This window comes from Phoca vitulina, unplaced genomic scaffold (genome assembly GCF_004348235.1).
Source record: "Phoca vitulina isolate PV1807 unplaced genomic scaffold, GSC_HSeal_1.0 scaffold81, whole genome shotgun sequence".
Classification (NCBI taxonomy): Eukaryota; Metazoa; Chordata; class Mammalia; order Carnivora; family Phocidae; genus Phoca; species Phoca vitulina.
Genome location: NW_022589784.1, coordinates 4,377,660 through 4,399,871, shown reverse-complemented (window position 1 = coordinate 4,399,871; position 22,212 = coordinate 4,377,660). Strand labels below are relative to the sequence as shown.

At 44.2% G+C, this 22,212-nt stretch overlaps 3 protein-coding genes across 3 annotated transcripts in view; 1 reads left to right on the top strand and 2 right to left on the bottom strand.

Annotated features, from left to right (window-relative positions):
- The window catches only part of LOC116625694 (long-chain-fatty-acid--CoA ligase ACSBG2-like), a 57,634-nt gene that overhangs the window by 34,755 nt on the left and 667 nt on the right, over positions 1 to 22,212 (bottom strand). The window lies entirely within an intron of this gene.
- LOC116625744 (60S ribosomal protein L17-like) lies at positions 2,855 to 3,409 on the bottom strand. Its single transcript, XM_032394571.1, has one exon. It carries the CDS (start codon positions 3,407 to 3,409, stop codon positions 2,855 to 2,857), a length of 555 nt encoding a protein of 184 aa, XP_032250462.1.
- RFX2 (regulatory factor X2) overlaps positions 21,728 to 22,212 on the top strand; it is an 87,816-nt gene continuing 87,331 nt past the window's right edge. The window contains exon 1 of the mRNA XM_032394469.1: positions 21,728 to 21,876. The gene's annotated coding sequence lies outside the window, so the exon portion shown is untranslated. The remainder of the gene's footprint in view (positions 21,877 to 22,212) is intronic.

Genomic DNA, 22,212 nt, shown 5'->3' with positions numbered 1-22,212 from the left:
TAATCCTAGGAGGTCGATACTATTGATCCCCATTTTACAAATGAAACTAGAACACAACAAGGTTAGTTTGCCTATGGTTACTGCATAATTTTTTCTTCTCAGTCTTGGGATCATTCATTCATTCATAAACAGCTATAAGTAGAGATGGTATGATTCTTCAACAAAGTTAAGGTCAAATCCAGCCATGTGTTTAAAGAATCTTTACCAGATGAAGAATGTCTGTGTATTGAGACATCAGAAAAGAGTAAATCAAGACAAGTCACTGACTGGGGGAAGATATTTGCTCTGTTCATATCCCAAGAAAGAATTTATATCCAGAATATGAAAAGAGCTGCTCTGGATTAAAAAGGCATAAGTAAATAATCCAACCGGAGATGGGCAAAAACATGAACAAGCAGTTCACAGGAAACATGAAAGGGCTATAAACCAGGACAAGAAGCTCAGGTTCTTTGTAATCAGGGAAATGAACATTAAATGAGATATCGTTTCATTCCTAGTAGATACAAAAATGCATACAAGTGCTGGAGAGGAAAGAGAATGGGGGCTCTCCTCCACTAAGGGTGGGAGCTAAAGATGGCACGCCCAATTGGCAAAGCTCTGGTGTTAACCATTAACAGTGAACATGTACATATCCCTGAGCTGGCATTTTCACTCCCAGGTATATATACACAAGAGAAACTTGCACATCTGCCCCAGGAGACATGGATAAGAATGTTCGCAGCAGCAGTATCCCTAAGAATCCCACACTGGAAAACCCCAAATATCCATCAACAGAAGAGTGGACATATCCATTATGTTATACTACACTGTGAAGAAAAATGCAGGAATATACGCAAAAATCTGGATGTATTTCCCAGCCATGATGCTGATAAAGAAGCAGGTTGCAGTATGATTCTATTTATATAAAGTTCACAAACAGGCAACATTAATTAGTATTTGTTTGGGGGCTAAAACTAAGGGAAAGTTTCTGCAGGCAATCCAGGATAGTGGTTACTGCTTTCATGAGAGGGAGGAATATAAGAAAAAGTAGGACACACAGAGGACTTCCAAGTTACTAGTAACATTTTATTCCATAAAGTTAAGTAGGTATATAAACATTTATTGCTATTCATTAAATTTTCAGATATGTTTTTGTATTATTTTATATGCAAGATGTTTTATAATTTTATTTTAAAGATTTATTTATTTTAGAGAGAGAGCATGGAGAGGGTGGCAGAGGGAGAGGGAGAGACAGAACCTCAAGCAGACTCCCCACTGAGCATGGAGCCTGACACAGAGCTCGATCCCTCGATCCCAAGATCATGACCAGAGCCAAAATCAAAAGTCAGACACCTAACCGAGTCACTCAGGCACTCCATTTCACCATTTTAAAAGGCCATATAGGGTTTATTGTAACTGCAAAAATTATTCAACACTAAACATCTCATCAATATGAGTTACTGCATTTAAGGGACAAAGGGTGAAAAAACATATGATCCCTTCAAGATAGAATTTGATGAAATATCCACTGTTTATGAAAATCCTTAGCAAATAAGAAATGGAAGACATTTCCTTAACTTGATAAAGTATATCTAGCAGAAATATTCAATAAATATTATACTTAATAATAGCAACAAAATCACTGGAAGAATTTCTAAGAAATCAGGAATAAGACAAAGATGTCAGCTGTCACTGCTACTATTCAGCAAAGATGAAGGTTCTTAGCCAATGCAATAACATAAGAAAAATAAATGAAGGGAATACGGATTGGAAACAGACAACGTTGTCATTTTGCAGATAATATGATTGACTACCTAGACTATCCAATAAACTGAGAAGCTATTATAAATAAAAATTTCTGTAAGGTGATTAGGCAATAGCTCTTTTGTACACCAGCAGCAATCAGTGAGAAAATGCAACAGAAAAAGATACTAAGGGTTTAGCTCAAGGCCAAAATGTGTGCCTGCGGTAAGACTAAGTCCTAGTGAAATATACTGCTGAATGACAGCCAGACACTGAATCCCAGAGGACCCCCACATGCCCCTCTCCCATACCACTGTCACTTGTCATGAGTCCTGGCCATCATGGCACGGCATTGGTTGCTGAGACATCTGGGCACTCAGAGTGTTTTCTTCTTCCACAAAGATGATAAACAAGTTGCCTCTTCTGGAAGTCTGGACATGTGCTGCAGCTTCCCAGACCTTGTTACCGTCAGGATCCAACCAGGATAGTAGTGGTGACAAGAAGCAGAAAGGTGGGTGCAGTATTCCTCCCCAACAGCCCTTCTACCCCATTCAACCTTCCAGAACCTTCCATCCCAGACACCTCTTGTGACATCACTGGCTGTCCCTGCCTCCCCACCCAACCCCCACCCCTGGAGGAAACTGCTTCTGGGGCAAGAGGATTGCTGTTCTCTTTTCACTCATTCATTTGTTCATGCATACATATGTGCACGCATTGCACTCCTGCAATGGAATTTGTGAAATTTACATGGAGCCACCACACTTATGTCAGGCATTGTGCTAGATGCTGGGGACACAAAGAGGAGCAAAACCAGATGAGGTCTGTTCAGAAACCCAGCAGGAAAACCTAGAATCATACAAACGAATGCAAACTTACAATTGTGCAGAGAGACCCAAGTCAAGTGGGTTTGATGAAGGACCTGACACGGAGGTCAAGAGAGCTTCCCTGAGCAGAGACAGCAAGGATCCCATCACTTCCGATTCACTGCCCTATGTTATGTATCTTTAGTCTGCCTCTTCTTCTCTATGTCTGTTTTGCTCATTGCTGCATCCCTGGCAGGGCACAGAGTAGGTGCTCAATACATAAAGATCTTTTTCTCTTTTTATTTTTATTTGCATTTATTCTGCAGAATTTACCCCTGGGCCATAAGTTTTTGTTTCTTCAGTTTCTTCTGGGATATCTTTTTCTTCTGTGCAACCTCCTCTTCTGGTTTAGGAACAATCTGCTCTTTTTCAGTAAGGATCATCTCAATGTGGCAGGGAGAGCTCATGTATGGGTTAATCTGACTATGAGCCCTGTACATTCTACGCTGCATCTTGGGGGCTTTGTTCATCTGGATGTGCTCAATGACCAGAGAATCAACAGCTAAACCCTTAAGTTCAGCATTACTCTCTGCATTTTTAAGCATGTGCAGTAAAAATTCAGCACACTTCTTGGGCCTCCGACCCTGTGTCCAGCCCCATTGTTTGGCCTGGGCACACCTACCAACTCCACCATTGTAGCGACAGAATGGCACACACTGCTTCTGTAAAGTGACGTCTTTCAGATACTTGTTGGCTTTTCGGATATGCATACCCTTCATGGCCTGGGCAGTTTCACATGTATTCTTAAAGTGAACACAAAGATTTGAACCTCTTGATTTACATGATTTCATAGGGTTTTCTGGGTCAAGCGAATAGCGAACCATTTTCAGAGGTCACCTCAGGCCGCTTAGGAGAAGAGCTCAATACATAAAGATTTATCAACCAAATATTCTGCCCTGCTGAGAGAAAAGAACAAGGAGTGTTCCATTGTCTCTGGAGACTTCTGGGTGGTCAGGTCCATGGCTGACCAGTGTTCACGTCACAGAGTACAGAGGTGGCTATGGCTGGGAGAGCCAGTATCCATCTATATCCATTTGGCTCCTTCTCTAGACCCCTTGCCTAATGACTGTGTTTCCCAGGCCCCTTGTTGCTACATGTGGTCATCTGGCTAAATTCTGACCCATGGGAAAGAAGTGATGGAGGCAACTTTGGGGTCATGCCTTTAATGGACGGGAGATGGTGTTCATGGATAGGTAAATTCACAGAGACAGAAAGTAGAATAGAGGTTGCAAGGGGCTGGGGGAGGGGGATGGGGAATGATTGCTGATAGGTATAGAGTCTATCTTTGGGGTGATGGAAATATCTTGGAACTAGACAGAGGTGGTGGGTGCACAATATCATGAATGTACTAAATGCCACTGAGTTGTCCGCTTTAAACTGATTAATGGTTAATGTGAATTTTTCCTCAAATTGTTTAAATAAATACATTACTCTGACCCTGTGACATGATTTAATATTCAGAATGCATCCATTAGAGCAACTAAAGATCAGAGAGGCCAAGCCACTTGGCTGAGGTCACACAAGAAGCAAGTGGCAGAGGGGCAGAAGTCATGCCTGGCTCTGTAACTCTGCTCTGTCCTAGCTCTTCACAGAACATGGCTGTGTGACCATTCCGACCAATACAACATAAGGGCAGTCAGCTTCTGGAAACAAATCTGCTTTAAAGGACAAGCAGGAAAGGAAAGATCACTGCGGTTTCCCCTTCCCCTCTCTTCCTGCCTGGAATGGGGATGTCCTGTGTGGAGCCACTGCAGCTATTTTGTAATCATGAAGCAACAGTAAGGGGCACAAGAAGCCAGCAGCTTAGGACATTAAGATCCTGGGCCCTTGATGGCAACAGTGAGTAGCTGAATCAAAGCCAGCATCCATTTACATGTAGATTTCCCATCTGCTGAGAAAAAATAAGCCCCTGTTTAAAAAAAAAAAAAAATTATTTATTTATTTATTTGGTAGAGCATGAGCATGTGTGTGAGTCGGGGGTGGGGGGCAGAGGGAAAGAGAGAGAGAATCCTCAAGCTGACTTCCTGCTGAGTGCAGAGCCTGACACATGGTTCGTTCCCAAGACCCTGAGATCATGACCTGAGCCAAAATCAAGAATCTGGACACTTAACCGACTGAGCCACCCAGGTGCCCCCAAGCCCAATTTTTAAAAAATATTTTATTTTTTTTTAAAGATTTTATTTATTTGAGATAGAGAGAGCATGAGCAGGGGGAGTAGCAGAGGGAGAGGAAGAAGCAGGCTCCCCACTGAGCAGGGAGGCCAATGTGGGGCTCGATCCCAGGACCCTGAGATCATGACCAGAGCCGAAGGCAGACACTTAACCGACTGAGCCACCCAGGTGCCCCCAAAAATATTTTATATTTAGGTAATCCCTGTGCCCGATGTGGGGCTTGAACTCCTAACCCTGAGATCAAGAGTGGCATGCTCTACCGACTGAGCCAGCTAGATGCCCCAAGCCCCTATTTCAAAACCTGCTTTGGTTAGATTTTCTTTTAGATGAAGTCAAATGCTAACTGCTATAACCTTCAAGTGATATTTCTGGGCTGACTTGGAGTTAACAGTTTATGATGGACATAGGTTATCTAGCTAAGTAATTAGCCCCAAATTTCTCAAGACAAAAGTCTTTTTTTTTTTTTTAAAGATTTATTTATTTATTTATTTGAGAGAGAGAGAATGAGAGACAGAGAGCATGAGAGGGAGGAGGGTCAGAGGGAGAAGCAGACTCCCTGCCGAGCAGGGAGCCCGATGCGGGACTCGATCCCGGGACTCCAGGATCATGACCTGAGCCGAAGGCAGTCGCCCAACCAACTGAGCCACCCAGGCGCCCAAGACAAAAGTCTTAAACTCATTCATGGTGCTCCCGTATACTTGGTAGCAATGCATCAGTGCAGCTCTGTTGAAGAACAATTTGGCTGTATTTGTCAAAAATTTAAAACATATATCCTTTTTTCCCTGTCTCTGTATTGTGTCAATTTGGTATTCTATGGGGCTGACTCATTACTTTTTTATATTTAAATTAATTTTTTTAAAGATTTTATTTATTTATTTGACAGAGACCCAGCGAGAGAGGGAACACAAGCAGGGGGAGTGGAAGAGGGAGAAGCAGGCTTCCTGCGGAGCAGAGAGCCCAGTGCAGGGCTCGATCCCAGGATTCTGGGATCATGACCTGAGCCAAAGGCAGACCCTTAACGACTGAGCCACCCAGGTGCCCCTTAAATTAATTTCTAAAAATATTATGAAAGTAATACACATATATATTTTTTTAATTTCAAAATCTGATTAAAAAGTGGGCAGAGGAAATGAATAGACATTTTCCCAAAGAAGACAGGCAAATGGCCAGCAGGTACATGAAAGATGCTTAACATCACTCATCCTGAGGGAAATGAAAATTAAAGCCACAATGACCTATCACCTCACACCTGTTAGAATGGCTGTTGTCAAAAATACAAGAGATAACAAGCATTGACGAGGATGTGGAGAAAAGAGAACCCTTGTGCACTGTTGGTAGGAATGTAAGTTGGTGCAGCCACTGTGGGAACAGTATGGACGTTCCTCAAATTAAACCATTATACTATATGATCCAGTGATTTTACTTCTGGGTATATACCCAAAGGAAGTGAAAATAGGATCTAAAATTGAGATCTGCACCGTCATGTTCATCGCAGCATTTTTTACAATAGCCAAGATATGGAAACAACCTAAGTGTTGGTCAATAGATGGATGGATAAAGAAAATGTGAGATGTATGCGTGCGTGCACACACACACACACACACACAGGACTACTATTCAGCCTTACAAAGGAAGGAAATCCTGCCATTTGCAACAACATAGATGGACTTTGAGGACATTATGCTAAGTGAAATAAATCAGAGACAAATACCATATGGTCTCACTTGTATGTGGAATCTAAAAACAAGATGAAAGAAAAAAACCGAACTTAAGGATACAGAGAATAGACTGGCAGTTGCCAGAGGTGGGGCAGTGAGCATGGGCAAAATAAGTGAAGGGGGTCAAGGGGTACAAACTTTCAGTTATAAAATAAGTAAGTCCCGGAGATGCAATGTGTAGCGCGGTGGCTGTAGTTAACGATACTGTATTGCGTATTTGAAAGTTGCTAAGAGAGTAGATCTTAAAAGTTCTCATCACAAGAAAAAAATTGTAAGTACATTTGCTGGCGGTAACAAGATTTATTGCGATCATTTTGCAACATATCCAAATAGAATTATGTGGTACACCTGAAACTCATGTTATATGTCAGTTATATCTCAATAAAAAATAGTAGTGAAATAAGATAACGAAGCCCCCCAAACACCCCCTCAGGTAGAGGGCCACATTTGGCCCACGGGATGGTGGTTTGGCATTCCCGCTGTAGACCAGCCCTGGTGATGTTCCGTTTTATTTTTCTAGAGAAAATCTGTAAGTTTTCTCAGAGCTCCCCCTGGTGGGAGCTTCCATCTCTCTCTGCACCCCCCTCCCGGCCGCCCCCTCCCCCACCCCACCGCCCCCTGGGGAGCATGAAGCCCTGCATCTGGGGTTTCTACCTACAGGTAACAGAGATGGACTGCCCTGACAGTAGGCTGCTGTGGTTTTTTTCTTTTTTCTTGAATTTTTTTAAAAATTATTTATTTATTTGAGCTAGAATGAGAGTGAGAGAGTAAGAAAGAGCAAGCGGGGGGGAGGGGGGAGGAGGAGCAGAGGGAGAGGGAGGAGCAGGCTCCCCACTGAGCAGAGAGCCCGACTTGGGGTTCGATCCCAGAATCCTGGGATCGTGACCTGAGCAGAAGGCAGGCGCTTAACTGACTGAGCCACCCACGCGCCCCCCAGCTGCTGTGTTTTTTAAGTTTTAATTTTTTATTAAGGTAATACATATACATTGTTTCACCGTTGTTGTGAGTATCTAAAAGACCAGAAAGATTTATAACAAAGTAACAGTCCCCTGTTCCACCTCCGCCTGCTTAAATCCCTTCCTCTAGTAACCAAACATTTTCAATACCGACTCTTTCCTCTTGTATTAACCTCGCTTTCAGACATTATCTTCTTTAACTTCCTGTTATGGCCTTGCTCTCTGATGATGTCCTACATGCTTTAATATTTTTTTCCCATTATGTTAGCCTTAGGCCTACCAGTGGCTTTTTGTTTTGTTTTGTCTTTTTGTTTTGCCACGGGCTTGAACATCCAGGACAAAGATTGGTAAACTGCAAGGCTTATGCCAATCTGGCCTTCCGCCTGTTCATATAAATAAAGTTTTATTGGCACACAGCCATGCCCATTCATGTATTTCTTGTCTCTGGCTACTTTTGTGCTTTAACAGCACAGTGGCGAAGTTGTGACAGAGACCATATGACCCACCAAGCCGAAAATGTTGTTATCTGGCCCGGACAGATAAAGGTTGCCACCCCCTGATACAGGATAATCCATCTTTCTTTCCCTTCTTGGGAATCTTGGACTCTGAGCCCACTCTCCCCTCAGTTCCCATCTTCCAGTCCGGTTGTTCATATGTGGGATGAGGTCATGCAGGATTTGGGTGAGTCCTAAATTCAATGACTAGCGTCTTTATAGGACACACACACACACACACACACACACACACACACACGGAGCCAGAAGGGGGCTCCCGGTGGAGATAGCTCCCGGCAAAGGCCCCAGTTCCCATATTCATGTGTATCACATTCTTCTTCAAATATAATTTCACTTTTTGTAATTTGTGAATGGCTTGTAAAAAGTGGTTTATAATTTCCTATCACCTGTCAACTATAATTTCACCTGTTGCACGATTTGCAAAAGTTGTTTTTCATTTCTTATCAATTGTGCACACAAAGTTTCTTGCCAATTGTGTCTATCAAAATTGGAGGAAATTGGAAACCAACCAAATGTCTGTCAACCCAACAAATGGGTAGCTAAATCCTGGTGTTTTCATACATTAGAATACTACTAACAATGTTTTTAAAAAGGTGAATGAGTGATGCACTCAACAATAGGGATGAATGTCTCAGACATAATTTTACGCAAAGAAGTCAGACCCAGGAGAGTACATTCGCAAAAGATTGAGATACCTAAGGGATAACAAAAGGGAGTTCTTTTACAATTTGGAGTTTTTCAAGAGTTGCACATTTTTGTCTGTATCTTTACATTTCTTAATATCATTTTGGCCTGTGCTCACAACAAGATAAAATAAATATATCCTGATATGAATCAACAGAACAGCTTCTTTCCCCCGCTACCCGCCACTTCATATACCGAAAATGTAGGATAAGACCAGACTCCACCGTAACTTTAACAATGTAAGGAGCTTCGTTCCATCTGTGCTTAAAGCCCAATACCTGTGTTCAAAGTCCCTAAAATGGGTCTGTGAAACTTACGGTGGCCGGGCAGTGGGGTGTGGGGGGGAAGAAGTGTGTCTCAGCTTCACCCCTGCGGGGCAGACTACTCTTCAAGTGAAAAGTAAATATTCAGGGGCGCCTGGGTGGCTCAGTCGTTAGGCGTCTGCCTTCGGCTCAGGTCATGATCCCAGGGTCCTGAGATGGAGCCCCGCATCGGGCTCCCTGCTCCATGGGAGGCCTGCTTCTCCCTCTCCCACTCCCCCTGCTTGTGTCCCTCTCTGGCTGTGTCTCTCTGTCAAATAAATAAATAAAATCTTTTAAAAAAAAAAAAGTAAAGTAAATATTCAGAAACAATAGTGGTCTGGGAAAAAACAAAACAAAACATGAAGACGTCCACAAGAAAATGCAGGGGAATGCCAAATCCGAACATTTAACTCTGTCCGTGAACCCACTGGCGTGGTTTATGATATTCCATATTCTTTCCATATGGTTTCTTCGGGTTACTGATGAGCGTGGCAGAGTTCACGCAGCGGCACCCCCAGTAACATGGAGAACCAGTGTCCTCTGTGCACAGGTGAATAGGCTGTGAAGCTCACTGCCCGCCCCCTTAGACTGCCATGCCAAAGTGTTAGATCCTTATATCATTTCTTTTTTAAGATTTTATTTATTTGTTTGTCAGGGAGAGAGAGAGAGAGAGAACGTGAGCACAAACAGGAGGAGCGGCAGGTAGAAGGAGAAGCAGACTTCCTGCTGAGCAGGGAGCCTGATGTGGGACTTGATCCCAGGACCCTGGGATCATGACCTGAGCCGAAGGCAGACGCTTAATGACTGAGCCACCCAGGCGCCCCCCTTATAGCATTTCTTTTTTTTATATAAAATTTTTTTTTTAAAGATTTTATTTATTTGCAAGAGAGAGAATGAGAGACAGAGAGCATGAGAGGGAGGAGGGTCAGAGGGAGAAGCAGACTCCCCGCCGAGCAGGGAGCCCGACGTGGGACTCGATCCCGGGACTCCAGGATCATGACCTGAGCCGAAGGCAGTCGCTTAACCAACTGAGCCACCCAGGCGCCCCCCCTTATAGCATTTCTTAAAAGTCACTGATTTCCGTGCATGGAAGCTAGAGGAGTCACCCCACTGTTAACATCACAACTGGTGAGGTCACAAGTAAGCCAAGAGGCAAACATTCTTCGTTTCATGTTTCCAAAGCGGGCAGTAAGAATTCTCGACAGCTTCGGTCATTGAATTGTTTTAATTACCCTCCTTTTTAAAACCGCTCCCATGTCTTTTTCCTCTCTCCTCGCCTTGCCCCTCTGATTGGCGGGCCATGTGGAACCTTGGGAGGCACGGCCATCCTATACCCCTGCCCCCCTTCCCCGGTTGCCTAGAAGTGGTTAAGACAGTTGGCTGGAAAAAAAAAAAAAAAATGGGACTGAAGAAAAAAATGTGGTTGAAGTGTATTCTGCCCGCCCTTTCAAAGGCTGTTCGAGGTCACAGCAGTTTGCTATGGAAATGATTCAGTATCGCGGAGAAATGTGACGGCCGACAGCCAGAAAGCCCTGAGAAAAATAAAGATCTTGGTGGCGCACAGGTGCTCTCCACACAAAATCCACTCTTCTGAAGCTGCGTGATTATGGAAATTGTCCGTTTATGGCACCCTTGAAAGGATCAGATGCTCATGCTCAGGTCTGCGCCAAAAAAAGTGGCTCTTAAAACCACCTCCCCCAATGCATAAATGGCCTTTAAAGTTCTAATGGCGCTGGTTAATTAACAGTCATTAGTTAAATTAAAAACAGTCAATTAGGAAGAAGCCCGTCTGGGAGAAAAAAAAGTTTTAACAACCACTGAAGGGAAATCCTTTCAAGGAGATTTGGAAAGCTCCCAGAGAGATGTGTTTCGTACCATTCTTGTACTCGAACTCATTTTTAGTGGTCCTGTGGTTTTATTGGCTGATTCTTTGCTTGTAAACATGTGGTTAAACCTTTTGTGTTGTTTGATTTTTATTTTATATTTTAGCAGAAAATATCTTTTCATTTTATTATGCCTTTGGGGTTTTTTGACACCCCCCCACCCCAGAATCTGATGGGAGAAGTAATGCTTGGGCTTGCTAAATACAAAGACACACAGACATGCAGACAGACAGCGTCGACAGTACGACAGGATCTATAGAGAAAAGCTTAACCTTTCTCCTTGTGTGTCTATTCCCAGTTTATGTTTACTCCTTTCCAGGGATATTCTCTCCATACGCAAGCATGCTGTAGAGGAGCAGCAGGGAGAGGTAGTCCTGGGTAGAGGTCAGGTGCATGCTTGGTTCACACTCCAGCTCTGCAGCTCATTAGATAGCTCTGTGAGCTTTCTGCAAGGAACATCTGGCTGCAGTCAGCAAGACTGTGGGTCCGCAAAGGTAGCAGGGACTCAATATCCGTATCAGTCTGCAACCCAGCCCATGAGTTGCAGTAGCCGGAGTGTTCCCTGGGACATGGAACTTTCAGGGTTTAAAAAAAAATTTAGAGATTATTATTCAGATATAATTCACATAACATAAACTTCATCGTATCAAAGCATGTAATTCGGTGGTGTTAGTATATTTAAAGTGTTGTGTGGGGGCGTCTAGGTGGCTCAGTCCGTTGAGCATCTGCCTTCGGCTCAGGTCATGATCCCAGAATCCTGGGATCGAGCCCCGCAGTGGGTTCCCTGCTCAGCGGGGAGTCTGCTTCTCCCTCTCCCTCTACCTGCCGCTCTGCCTGCTTGTTCTCTCTCTCTCTGTGTCAAATAAACAAACAAACAAATAAAATCTTTAAAAAAATGAAGTATTGTGCGACCATCCCCATTATTTAATTCCAGAACATTTTCACTACCCCAGAAAGAAAACCCAGCCTCTGTCCCCATTAAACAGGCCCCTCTCAATTCCCCCGGCCCCCTGACAGTCACTAATCCACTTCCTGTCTGTGGACTTCCCTGTTCCAGACATTTCACTGACATGGAATCCCACACCACGTGGCCCTTTGGGTCCGGTTCCTGTCACTGAGCATCATGCATGCCAGGTTCATCCGTGCTGTGGCAGGTGTCCATGCTTCACTCTTGATGGCTGCCTAATAGTCCATTCTGTAACCCTATCACATGTCACTTATCCATGCAGCCCTTGATGGACATTTGGGTCCTTTCCACATTTTGGTTATTGTGACTAATGCTGCCGCAGACCTTCGTAGACAGGTTTTTGTGTGGACGAATGTTCCCAATTCCTCTGGATGTTTACCTAGTTGGATTGCTGGGTCATACGATAACTCTGTTTCACTTTTTGAGGAACTAGGGGTTTTCAGTTCACACGGCAAAGTCCCAGGGAAGCCTGGATGCATTGGCCACACCATGTGAATGATTCCTCCTTGATGTCACGGGCCTGGAGCCCTAGTTAAGAGGGCGAAGCAAGCAAAATGCTGCCTTCCATACACCCCATTCCCTCCACCACTACCAACGTTTCTGCTCCTATGGCTTCCTGTACCATAGACCCTAGCTCTGCCATTTTCCCTAAACTGTTCCCTTATGTGATCCTCGCGAGTAGTGTGTGGTTCGAGTAGCTTCTTTAAGCAGGCAAAACTCTTTTGGGAACAGACTGTAAGCAGAGGGCACTAGGGGAAATGTCAGCCTCTCCTCAGTCCACTGAGGAGCAGAGGTTCATCCCTCTCCTTCCTGGCTGCCCCGAGCCCAGGACCAACAGGGACCTGGTGCTTCTTTGATGAGGGATTACTCGGACCTGGACTTGCATTGGGATCCTGGGAAGCAAAGGGTGACAAACAGAAGGTAAGTCCTGAGCTGAATTTTCCTGCAGGAAATTCACACCTGTCCCCTGCCCTAATGTGATCTATAACCACTTCTTGAGCCGGAGATTGTGGGATCGCGATGGAAAGCTGTGGACGATCTTGGAGCAACTCTTGTCTGTCTTTCGTGGCCTTGTCTGTCTTTCGTGGATTCGAGTCAGAGGCTTTAAACCCTTCTGATAAACACAGAATTGCACTCTCTTCCTCTTCGTTCCCCTCGTGGACAAGCTTCCTCAAAGTTTCTGCCCATCTAACCTTGAGGAATTTGGGCAATGAAAATTTGAAAGCAGGGTCTCTGAGAGATGTTTCCACACCCACTTTGCTAGCAGCATTATTCACAATGGCAAGGAAGTGGAAACAATGCAAGTGTCCATTGATGGATGAACGGATAAACACAGTGCAGTCCATCCACATGCAGGAATACGATCCAGCCTTAGGAAGGAAGGGACCCTGACACCTGCCATGATGTGGAGGGACCCTGAGGACACTGTGCTCAGCAAGAGAAGCCAGACACAGAAGGACACATCCCGCAGGATCCCACTCCCAGGAGGTCCTTGGGGGAGTCCCGTCCACAGAGCCAGAGAGGAGAGGGTGGGAGCCAGGGCTGGGGCAGGGGGTGGGGAGTCCGTGCTTCATGGGGACAGAGTCTCCGTGTGAGGAGATGAAAAGTTCTGGAGATGGAGGGTGGGGGTGGCTGCACGACAATGGGAGTGTGCTTCATGCCACTGAGTTTTGCACAAAAATGGTTAAACTAGAAAATTTTATGTATATTTTATCTCAGATTTTAAAAACTTTTAAAAAAGATAGATTTGAGCAAGTTTGCACCTGCAGGCTTGGTGATCTAACAACCATTCATTCAACAGTGATTTAGTGAGGAACAGCTGAGCTTCAAGCTTGATTCTAGACCAGGGTTTCTTAGCCTTGACACTTGACATTAGGGCTGGATTATGCCCTGGGGTGGGACCATCCTGTGCGTTGTAGGGTGTTGAGCAACATCCCTGGTCTCTCCCCACTCCGTGCCAGGAGCCCCTTCTGGTTGTGACAATCACAAATGTCCCCAGACATTGCCAGGTGTCCCCTGTGGGGCAGAATTGGTCTTGGTTAAGAACCTCTGCTCTAGGTGATGAGGATCCCGGAGAGGAGGTGGAAAAGGTCCCTGCCCTAATGGAACCTACTTAGCCTGGATGGGGTGGGGGAGAGGCAGTCCTCAGAAAAGCAGATGGAAACAGGGTGTGAAACTGGAATTTCCACCGGTGACAAGACACAAAGATCATGAACTCCCTAGTGAGATGCTAGCTGGACTTCAGGTTTTCAGAGGAAATCGCTGAGAAAGAGGGTCCCAACCCTTTGTCTGCACACCTACGCTGAGGGTGGAGAAGGGTGAGGGCAGGAGGGAACTTGTTCAAAGGGCATCTGGGCAGGGAGCTTCCGGGGTGCTGAGTGCTGGGTATGGGGAGGGCCTGGTGAGGGCACCCCAAGGGCACACCTAGGGCGGGGTCTGTGTGCTGTAGCCACTGCAGGGAGGCATGCCAGAAACTGAAGGTCCAGCGATGTCTGTTTGGGCAGCCGAGGGAGGCAACCTGCTGCTAAATCAGGATGGGTCTGTCTGGGAAGAGGTGCTCATGAACAAGAGAGCTGGCGTGGAGGCATCTTCGATGTTCTCCTGAAACCTGTGCTGACTTCCTTCCGCAGATGACCAGCGGTGGTTCCCGAATTCCTAGGGGCCAGGGAGAGAGTGAGATGGGCCAGGTAAAAGGAGCTGCAGGTGACAGCCCGCTGAGGTGGTGGTTGGGGGAGGGGGTTGTGTATCCAGGGCCAACCCCACGAGATCCCCTGCGCTTCATTTCATACTCTGCTGTCGCAGTCTTGAAACCCTAAATAATTGTCAAACAAGGAGCCTTTTTCTCCCCAGGCTGACACAGGCAGGGTGCAGCTCAGCATTCCGTCTCCAGGGACTTTAGTTTTCTCCTTCTTCCGGGGGAGAAGCAAGAAGAGGAATGTGTGGTAGAGGTAGACATCAGCGAAGTGCAGACCTTTGCGTGGGACAGCCATGACATTGCAGGTTGCCGCTCAACTTCTGAGGATGTTCTCCTTCACCGCAGGGCCAAGGGCAATTAATTGGATTTTCTTGAAATGTGATGGGGCAGGGTCCCCACTTTGTCCCATCTCTATGGAGGACAGCTGTCATGTGGCAAGCCTAAACCTCCTGTTTCCTCACATCAGACTGAAGTAACTTTCTACATACAGCCGGTTCTGCTATAAGGCAATATAGACCTTCCTAAAAATCATTGCCCTGGGCAGAATCGCCCAGCAAAAACCACAGGTCCGTGGTAAAATTGGATAAGGACATCAATACCCAAACACTTCCTCATTGAGTTACACGCTTAAAAAAGAACTAATCAATATGGTAGCCGAATTTTACAATAACTTTATTGAGCTACAACTCATATACCATTAAAATTCCTCTTTTTAAAGCATGTAATTTGGGGGCTTGAGAATATGCACAGAGTTGTACAGCCATCACCACAATCAATTTTAGAACATTTTTGTCACTCCAAAAAAAGCGCGTCCCAATTAGCAGTTACTCCCCCATCCCCCTCCCCCAGCCCGTGACAACCTCTAACCCTGGTTTCTGTCTCTGTAGATTTGCTTATTCTGGAAATTTCATGCGAATGGTGGCACACACTGTGTGGCCCTTTAGTGTCTGACTTTTCTCACTGAGCATCATGTTTTCAAGGTTCATCCACGTGGTAGCATGAGTCCGTGCTTCACTCCTTTTTATAGCAGAATAATGTTCCATTGTACGGGTTTACCATATTTCATTTATTTGTCCATCCATTGATGGTTATTTGGATTATCTCTGCTTTTGCCTGTTTTGGATAATGGCACTATGAAAATCCATGTACAAGTTTTTGTGTGGACATATGTTTTCATTTCTGTTGGGTATATATACTTAGGAGTGAAATTGCTGGCTCGTATGGCAATTCTATGTTTAACTTTTTAAGGAATCAACATACTGTTTTCCCAAGTGGCTGTATCATTTTACATTTCTGCTAGCATTGTGAGTGTTATGATTTCTCCACGTACTTGCCAATGCTTGTTATTATCTGTCTTTTTTATTATTGCCATCTTATTGGATATGAAGCAGTATTTCATTGTGGTTTTGATTTTTATTTCCCTGATGACTAACGGTTTTGAGCATCTTTTCATGGCTTATTGACCATTTGTATATCTTCTTTGAAGAAATATTTGCCCATTTTTAAATTGGGTTATTTGTCTTTTTATTGTTGAGCTGTAGGAGCTCTTTATATATTCTAGATACAAGTCCCTTATCAGATATATGATGAGCAAATATTTTCTCCCATTCTGTGGGTTGTCTTTTCCCTTTAGTGATGGTGTCTTTTGAAGCACAGAAGTTTTTAATTTTGATGAAGTTTAATTAATTAATTTTCTTTTTTTCACTTGTGCTTTTACGATCACATATAAGAAACCATTGCCAAACCAAGGTCATGAAGATTTACTCCTATATTTTTTCCCAAGAGCTTTATAGTTTTAGTTCTCACGTTGAAGTCTATGATCTTTTTTTTTTTTTTTTTGAGCGATAGTACAGAGTTTATTGAGTGATAGAGTACAAAGCTCCAGAAGAGGGAAGGGACCTGAGAGGGTTGCCCAAGTCTATGACTATTTTAAGTTAATTTTGTATATGGTGTGAGGTAGGGGTCAATGTTTATCCTTTTGCATGTGGCTATCCACTTGTCCCAGCACCGTTTGTTTAAGAGACTGTTTTTTCCTCATTGAGTGGTCTTGACACCCTTGTCAAAAATTGACTGTAAATATGCAGATTTATTTCTGGGTTCTCAACACTATTCCATTTATCTGTATGTCTAGCCTTATGCCATTACCACAATATAGTTTTGTAGTATGTTTTAAAATCTGGTAGTGTGGGTCTTCCAATTTTGTTCTTCTTTTGCAGTATTGTTTGGGCTATTCTGGTTCATTGAGTTTCTATGTGAAGTTTACAGTCAATTTCTGTGACATTGTCAATTTCTGTAGGAAAAAACAGCTGGATTTTGATAGAAATAGTCTATAGATCAGTTTGGGGAGGATTATCTTAATAATGTTAAATCTGATCCATGAACATGGATATCTTTTGATTTACTTGGGTCTTCTCTAATTTCTTTCAATGATGTTTTTTAGTTTTCATTGTACAAATCTTGGCTTCTTTTATTAAATTCATTTCTCTGTCTTTTATTCTTTTTGGTGTTATTGTAAATGGAATTCTTTTTTAAATTTCATTTTCAGATTGTTCATTGCTAATGTATAGAAAAACAATTGAATTTTGCATATTGATCTTGTACTCTGCAACCTTGCTGAACTCATTTATTAGTTCTAATAGCTTTTTAATGGGTTCCTTAGGATTTTCGACATACAAGATCATGTCATCTGCAAACATAGTTTTCCTGCTTCCTTTCCAATCTGGGTGCCTTTTATTTATTTTTTATATCTAATTACCCTGGCTAGAACATCTAGTACAATGCTAAATAGAAGTGGCAAGAGCAGACATCTCTGCCTTGTATATATATACACCACATCTTCTTCATCCATTCATCTGTCTATGGACATTCGACTTTTTCCATAGTTTGGCTATTGTGAACATTGCTGTTATAAACATTGGGGTGCAGGTGCCCTTTTGATCACTGCATTTGTATTTTTGAGGTAAATATCCAGTAGTGCAATTTCTGGGTCATAGGGTAGCTCTATTTTCAACTTTCTTAGGAACCTCCATATTGGGAACCTACATAGGGGGAAGTCATTCAGTTTTTCACCATTAAGTATCATTGTCTTTGGTGCATTTGTAGATACCCTTTATCAGGCTGGGGAAGTCCTCTATTCCTAGTTAGTTGAATGTTGCTTTGTTTCAATCATGAAAGAGTTTTGGATTTTATCAAATGCTTTTTTTCTGTTAAGATGATCATATAGTTTTTGTTCTCTGTTCTATTAAAATGATTAAACTTTTTTTTTTTTTTTTAAGTCCAAACAACCAACTTTGCATTCCTGGATAAATTCCACTTGGCCATGGTGGGTAAATCTTTTTATATATTGCTAGATTTGGTTTGCTACTATTTTGCTGAGAATTTTTGCATTTGTCTTCATAAGGGATAATGGTCTGTAGTTTTCTCTTTTTGTGATGTCTTTGTCTGGTTTTGGTATCAGGATAGGATAATATTGGTCTCATAGAATGTTAGAATGGCCTCACAGAGTATTCCCTACTCTTCTATCTTTAAGAATAGTCTGAGGGATTTGTGTTAGTTCTTCTTTAAACATTTGGTAGAATTCACCAGTGATGCCATCTGGTCCTAGGCTTTTCTTTGTGGGACATTTTTGGATTACTAATGCAGTTTTTCTCTTTTCATAGGTTCACTCAGATTTTCTATTTCTTCTTGAGTCATTTTCTAGGAATTTGCCCATTTCATCTGGGATATCTGATTTATTGGCATACAATTGTTCATAGCATTGCTTTACCATCTTTTCTATTTATGTAAAGTTATTTGTGATGTCCCCTCTTTGATTCCTGATTTGAGTCTTTTCTCTTTTTATCCTGGTCAGTCTAGTTAAAGATTTGTCAGCTTTCCTGATCTTTTCAAGGAACTAACTTGTGATCTTCTTAATTCTCTTTATTGATTTTCTAATCTCTATTTCATTTATTCCCACTCTAATCTTTATTATTTCCTTCCTTCTGCCAGCTCTGGGTTTGGTTTACTTTTATTTTCCAGATCTTAAGGTGGAAGATTCAATTATTAAATTGAGGTCTTTCTTTCTTTTTTAACACAGGTGATTACAGCTATAAATATTCCTGCACTTTAGCTGAACCCCACAAATTCTGGTATGTTGTGTTTCATTTTCATTCATCTCCAAGTATTTTCTAATTTCTAATTTTCTAATTTCTTTTTAAAAATATTTTATTTGTTTATTTGAGAGAGTGAGAGAGCAAGAACAGGGGTGGGAGCAGAGAGAGAGGGATAAGTAGACTCTGTGCTGAATGCAGAGCCCAACTCAGGGCTTGATCCCAGGACCCTGAAATCATGACCTGAGCCGAAATCAAGAGTCAGGTGCTTAACTGACTGAGCCATCCGGGTGCCCCTCTTAATTTTCTAATTTCAAATATTTCTTTTTTTTTTTTTAAGATTTTATTTATTTATTTGTCAGAGAGAGAGAGAGAGAGAATGAGAGAGAGCACAAGGAGGGGGAGCAGAAGGCTCCTTGCCGAGGAAGGAGCCCGATGCGGGACTCGATCCCAGGACCCTGGGATCATGACCTGAGCCAAAGGCAGTTGCTGCACCGACTGAGCCACCCAGGTGTCCCTAATTTTGAACATTTCTAATTCCAAAGTATTTTCTATTTTCTCACCATTTCTTCTTTGAGATAGCAGAGTTTTACATGTGTTAAAGGGTTAAGAAATACATAAAGATTACTGTAAATATGGCATCAAGTTGGGACAAATTTGCATTTTCAAAACAAGAGTTATAGCAGAATGGGCTGTACAACATGGCCACAAGTCACCTCCCATCATGCCCTAAAATTTTATCACTCAACTCCCTACATCCTGTCCATCAGAATGTTCTTCAAGATGTACCTTCAGGCCACCCGCTCATCCCCACCCCCAGGTCCCTAAACCAAGCCACTATACTGTCAGTCCAGGAGAACTGTAAAAGTCTCCTGAGTTCTCGCTCTGTCTTTCTTGCCTCCTACAGTCTGTTCCCCATGCAATGAGCTTTTTGAAAATCACAAATCACCAATCTGATTACATCTCCCTCCTGTTTAAAACCCTCCAATGGCTTCCCAATCTGATGAGAAACCCTTCCCATGGCCTATCAGACTTGAAATGAAATGATCCCCTCCGTCCCCTGACTCACTACCCCCCACTGATTTATGACCTCCACATTCTTTCTGCTCCAGCCATATCCAGTGACCCTGCTGTTTCTTTAAAATGAGTTTCCATCCCAGAGATTTTGAATTCTTGATATTTTCTTCCCTGTCCTCATTATTCCAACGTTGGCCCAAATGTCACCCTCTCAGAGAGGCCTCGAGTGACCAGCTCTTCCTCCGTGGTCCAGAAACTTCCCATATATAGTACTGAAAGCCTCAAGTCCTGGGAAACCCCATAATATCAAGCCATCGAGGGTGGTTGGTCACCCTTGAGAGACCATCCCTGGCTACTCTATCCAAAATAAGCCCGACCCAGTCATCCCCCAAGTTGCTATTATATCACTTTTCCTATAAGTGTGTGAATTGTGTCCCTAGCACCTAGAATGGTGTCTGACAAATAGTAGGCACTCGATAAATATTTTTGACTAAATTAATAATTGAAGGAAAGGAACTGATTCCTGCAGTCCTAAGCTTAAGACTCCATCACATAAAAATCTGAAAGAAGCAACCTGTTAGAAAGTGGCAAAATCAATTCAGCAGGTGACCATCAGCATTTTCATTAAAATGAATAGAATAGAAAAGATCAAGCATACTTGCCTAAAGTATCATGTTATGAAAATTTTATTTTAGTTATTTTGTGTTTGTGTGGACTGGGCCTTTGGGTCAAATGTATTTTTTGCTGTGGTGTTGTGGTCAAAAATGTTTGAAAACCACTCATCTACTTACTGGTCAAATGCACAGGCTTTGGCCCCCAGACTGCTGGGGTTTAAAGCCCTTACAAACTCTTTGGCACTGTGCAAACTCACTCATTCTTTCCAGACCTCAGTTTCTTGATCTGTTATATAGGGATACTGCATAGCACATTTCTCAGGATATGAGTGTGAGATTCAACTGAACATACAAAAAAATGCTTAGATCAGTTTCTGGCCCCTAAGAACAATTTAATCGGTGCTTACTAATATGATTACTTGTTGAATGAATGAATGAATGGATGACTGAATGAATGAATGAATGAATGAATAGGGCTGAGGTCTAATCTTCCGTGAAACTGCCCTGCCTGTTTCTTCCCAGAACAAGTTTTCTCTCCAGCCCCTTCTCCTGAATAACTATATATGTTATTTATTCTGTTTATTGTCAGTGTCCCGGCATTAGAATAAAAGCTCCAGGAGAGTATGGGTTCTTTGTCCTACCTATAGTTGAACCTACCATCTGGGGGTGGGGGGAGGGAAGAGGGTTGGCAAACATTTTCTGTGAAAGTCTGGATAGTAAATATTCTAGGCTCTGTTTATGCCATTCCATCTTTGTGCAACGAATTAACTCTTCACTACTCAACTCTGCCTGTGTAGTGTGAAAACAGCCTTCCACAATCTCTTAAAGGATGGGCCTGGCTGTGTTCCAATAAAACTTTATTTACAAACATAGGCAGACATAATTTGGCCCAAGGGTGTAGTCGGCCAACCTTTAAAGATACTGAAAATACTGGATTCAGTAATACAAGAATTTCACATAGTTTTCACATGCCACTGAAGATTCTTCTTTTGATTGTTTTAAACCACTTAAAAGATATTTTAAAACTCTCAGCTTGTGGTCCATGAAAAACAGGCAGCGGGCAGGACTTGGCCCGCAGGTCGGAGTTTGCTGACCCCAGACTCAGACTATGCCTGGACGTCCGGTAATCGTTCGCGGAATAAACGAAGGCCCCATAGAGTCGCCGAAATTTAGCCTTCCCGGAGCAGCGCCACCCACCGGGAGCCGCGCGCGCTTCCCGCTCGCCAACCCTCCGAGCCGCGCGCGCCTCCCGCCAAGCCACGCCCTCCTTCGCGGCGATTGGTCAAGCCTCTCCCTCATCCTCGCCAGGGGACGCCCCCTCTGACGGACGCTGCGGGCAGCCAATGGAGTACCGCAGGGCCTTACACCCGGCCCTCCTCGCGCCCGTTGGAGGCGGGCGTAGGCGGGCCGTTGAGGGGTGGGGCGTGGAGCCTGGTAACCGTTGCCGGTAACAACGCCCCGCCCCATCGCGGCGGGCGGGCGAGCGAGCGGGCGGGCGCGCGAGGCGGGCGCGCGAGGCTGGCGGGCGGCGAGAGCGGGAGGAGGAGCGGCCGCCGCCGCCACCGCCGCCGCCATAGAGACTGTAGCCGTGGAGACTGTTACTTACCAACGGGGACCAACACGCAGCAGCCGCTGCTGCCGCCGCGGGAGCCGCTGCCCGAACTCCCGGCCCGAACTCCAGGTGACCGATGCGACCGCCCCGGGCCCGGCCCGACCCGGGAGTGCGGGGGGCGGCGGGGATCCGGATCGGGGGGTCGGGAGGCGGGCGGCACAGCCCTCGCCGGTCACCCCAAACGTCCGGGATGGCGCGCCCGCGGGACCCGTCTCTTCACCCCAGTTCCGCAGGCGCGGCCGAGTTTGGGGGAGTCTGGGAACCACCCCCCGACCCTTTACCCAAACTCGGGGGCAGGTGGGAACCCACCGCCTCACTTTTCAGAAAACTTCCTGAGTTGGGGGCCCCCGAGATCCCTGTCTCACTCTTACCCTAAAAGCCCCCGAATTGGGTGTGCCCCGGGAC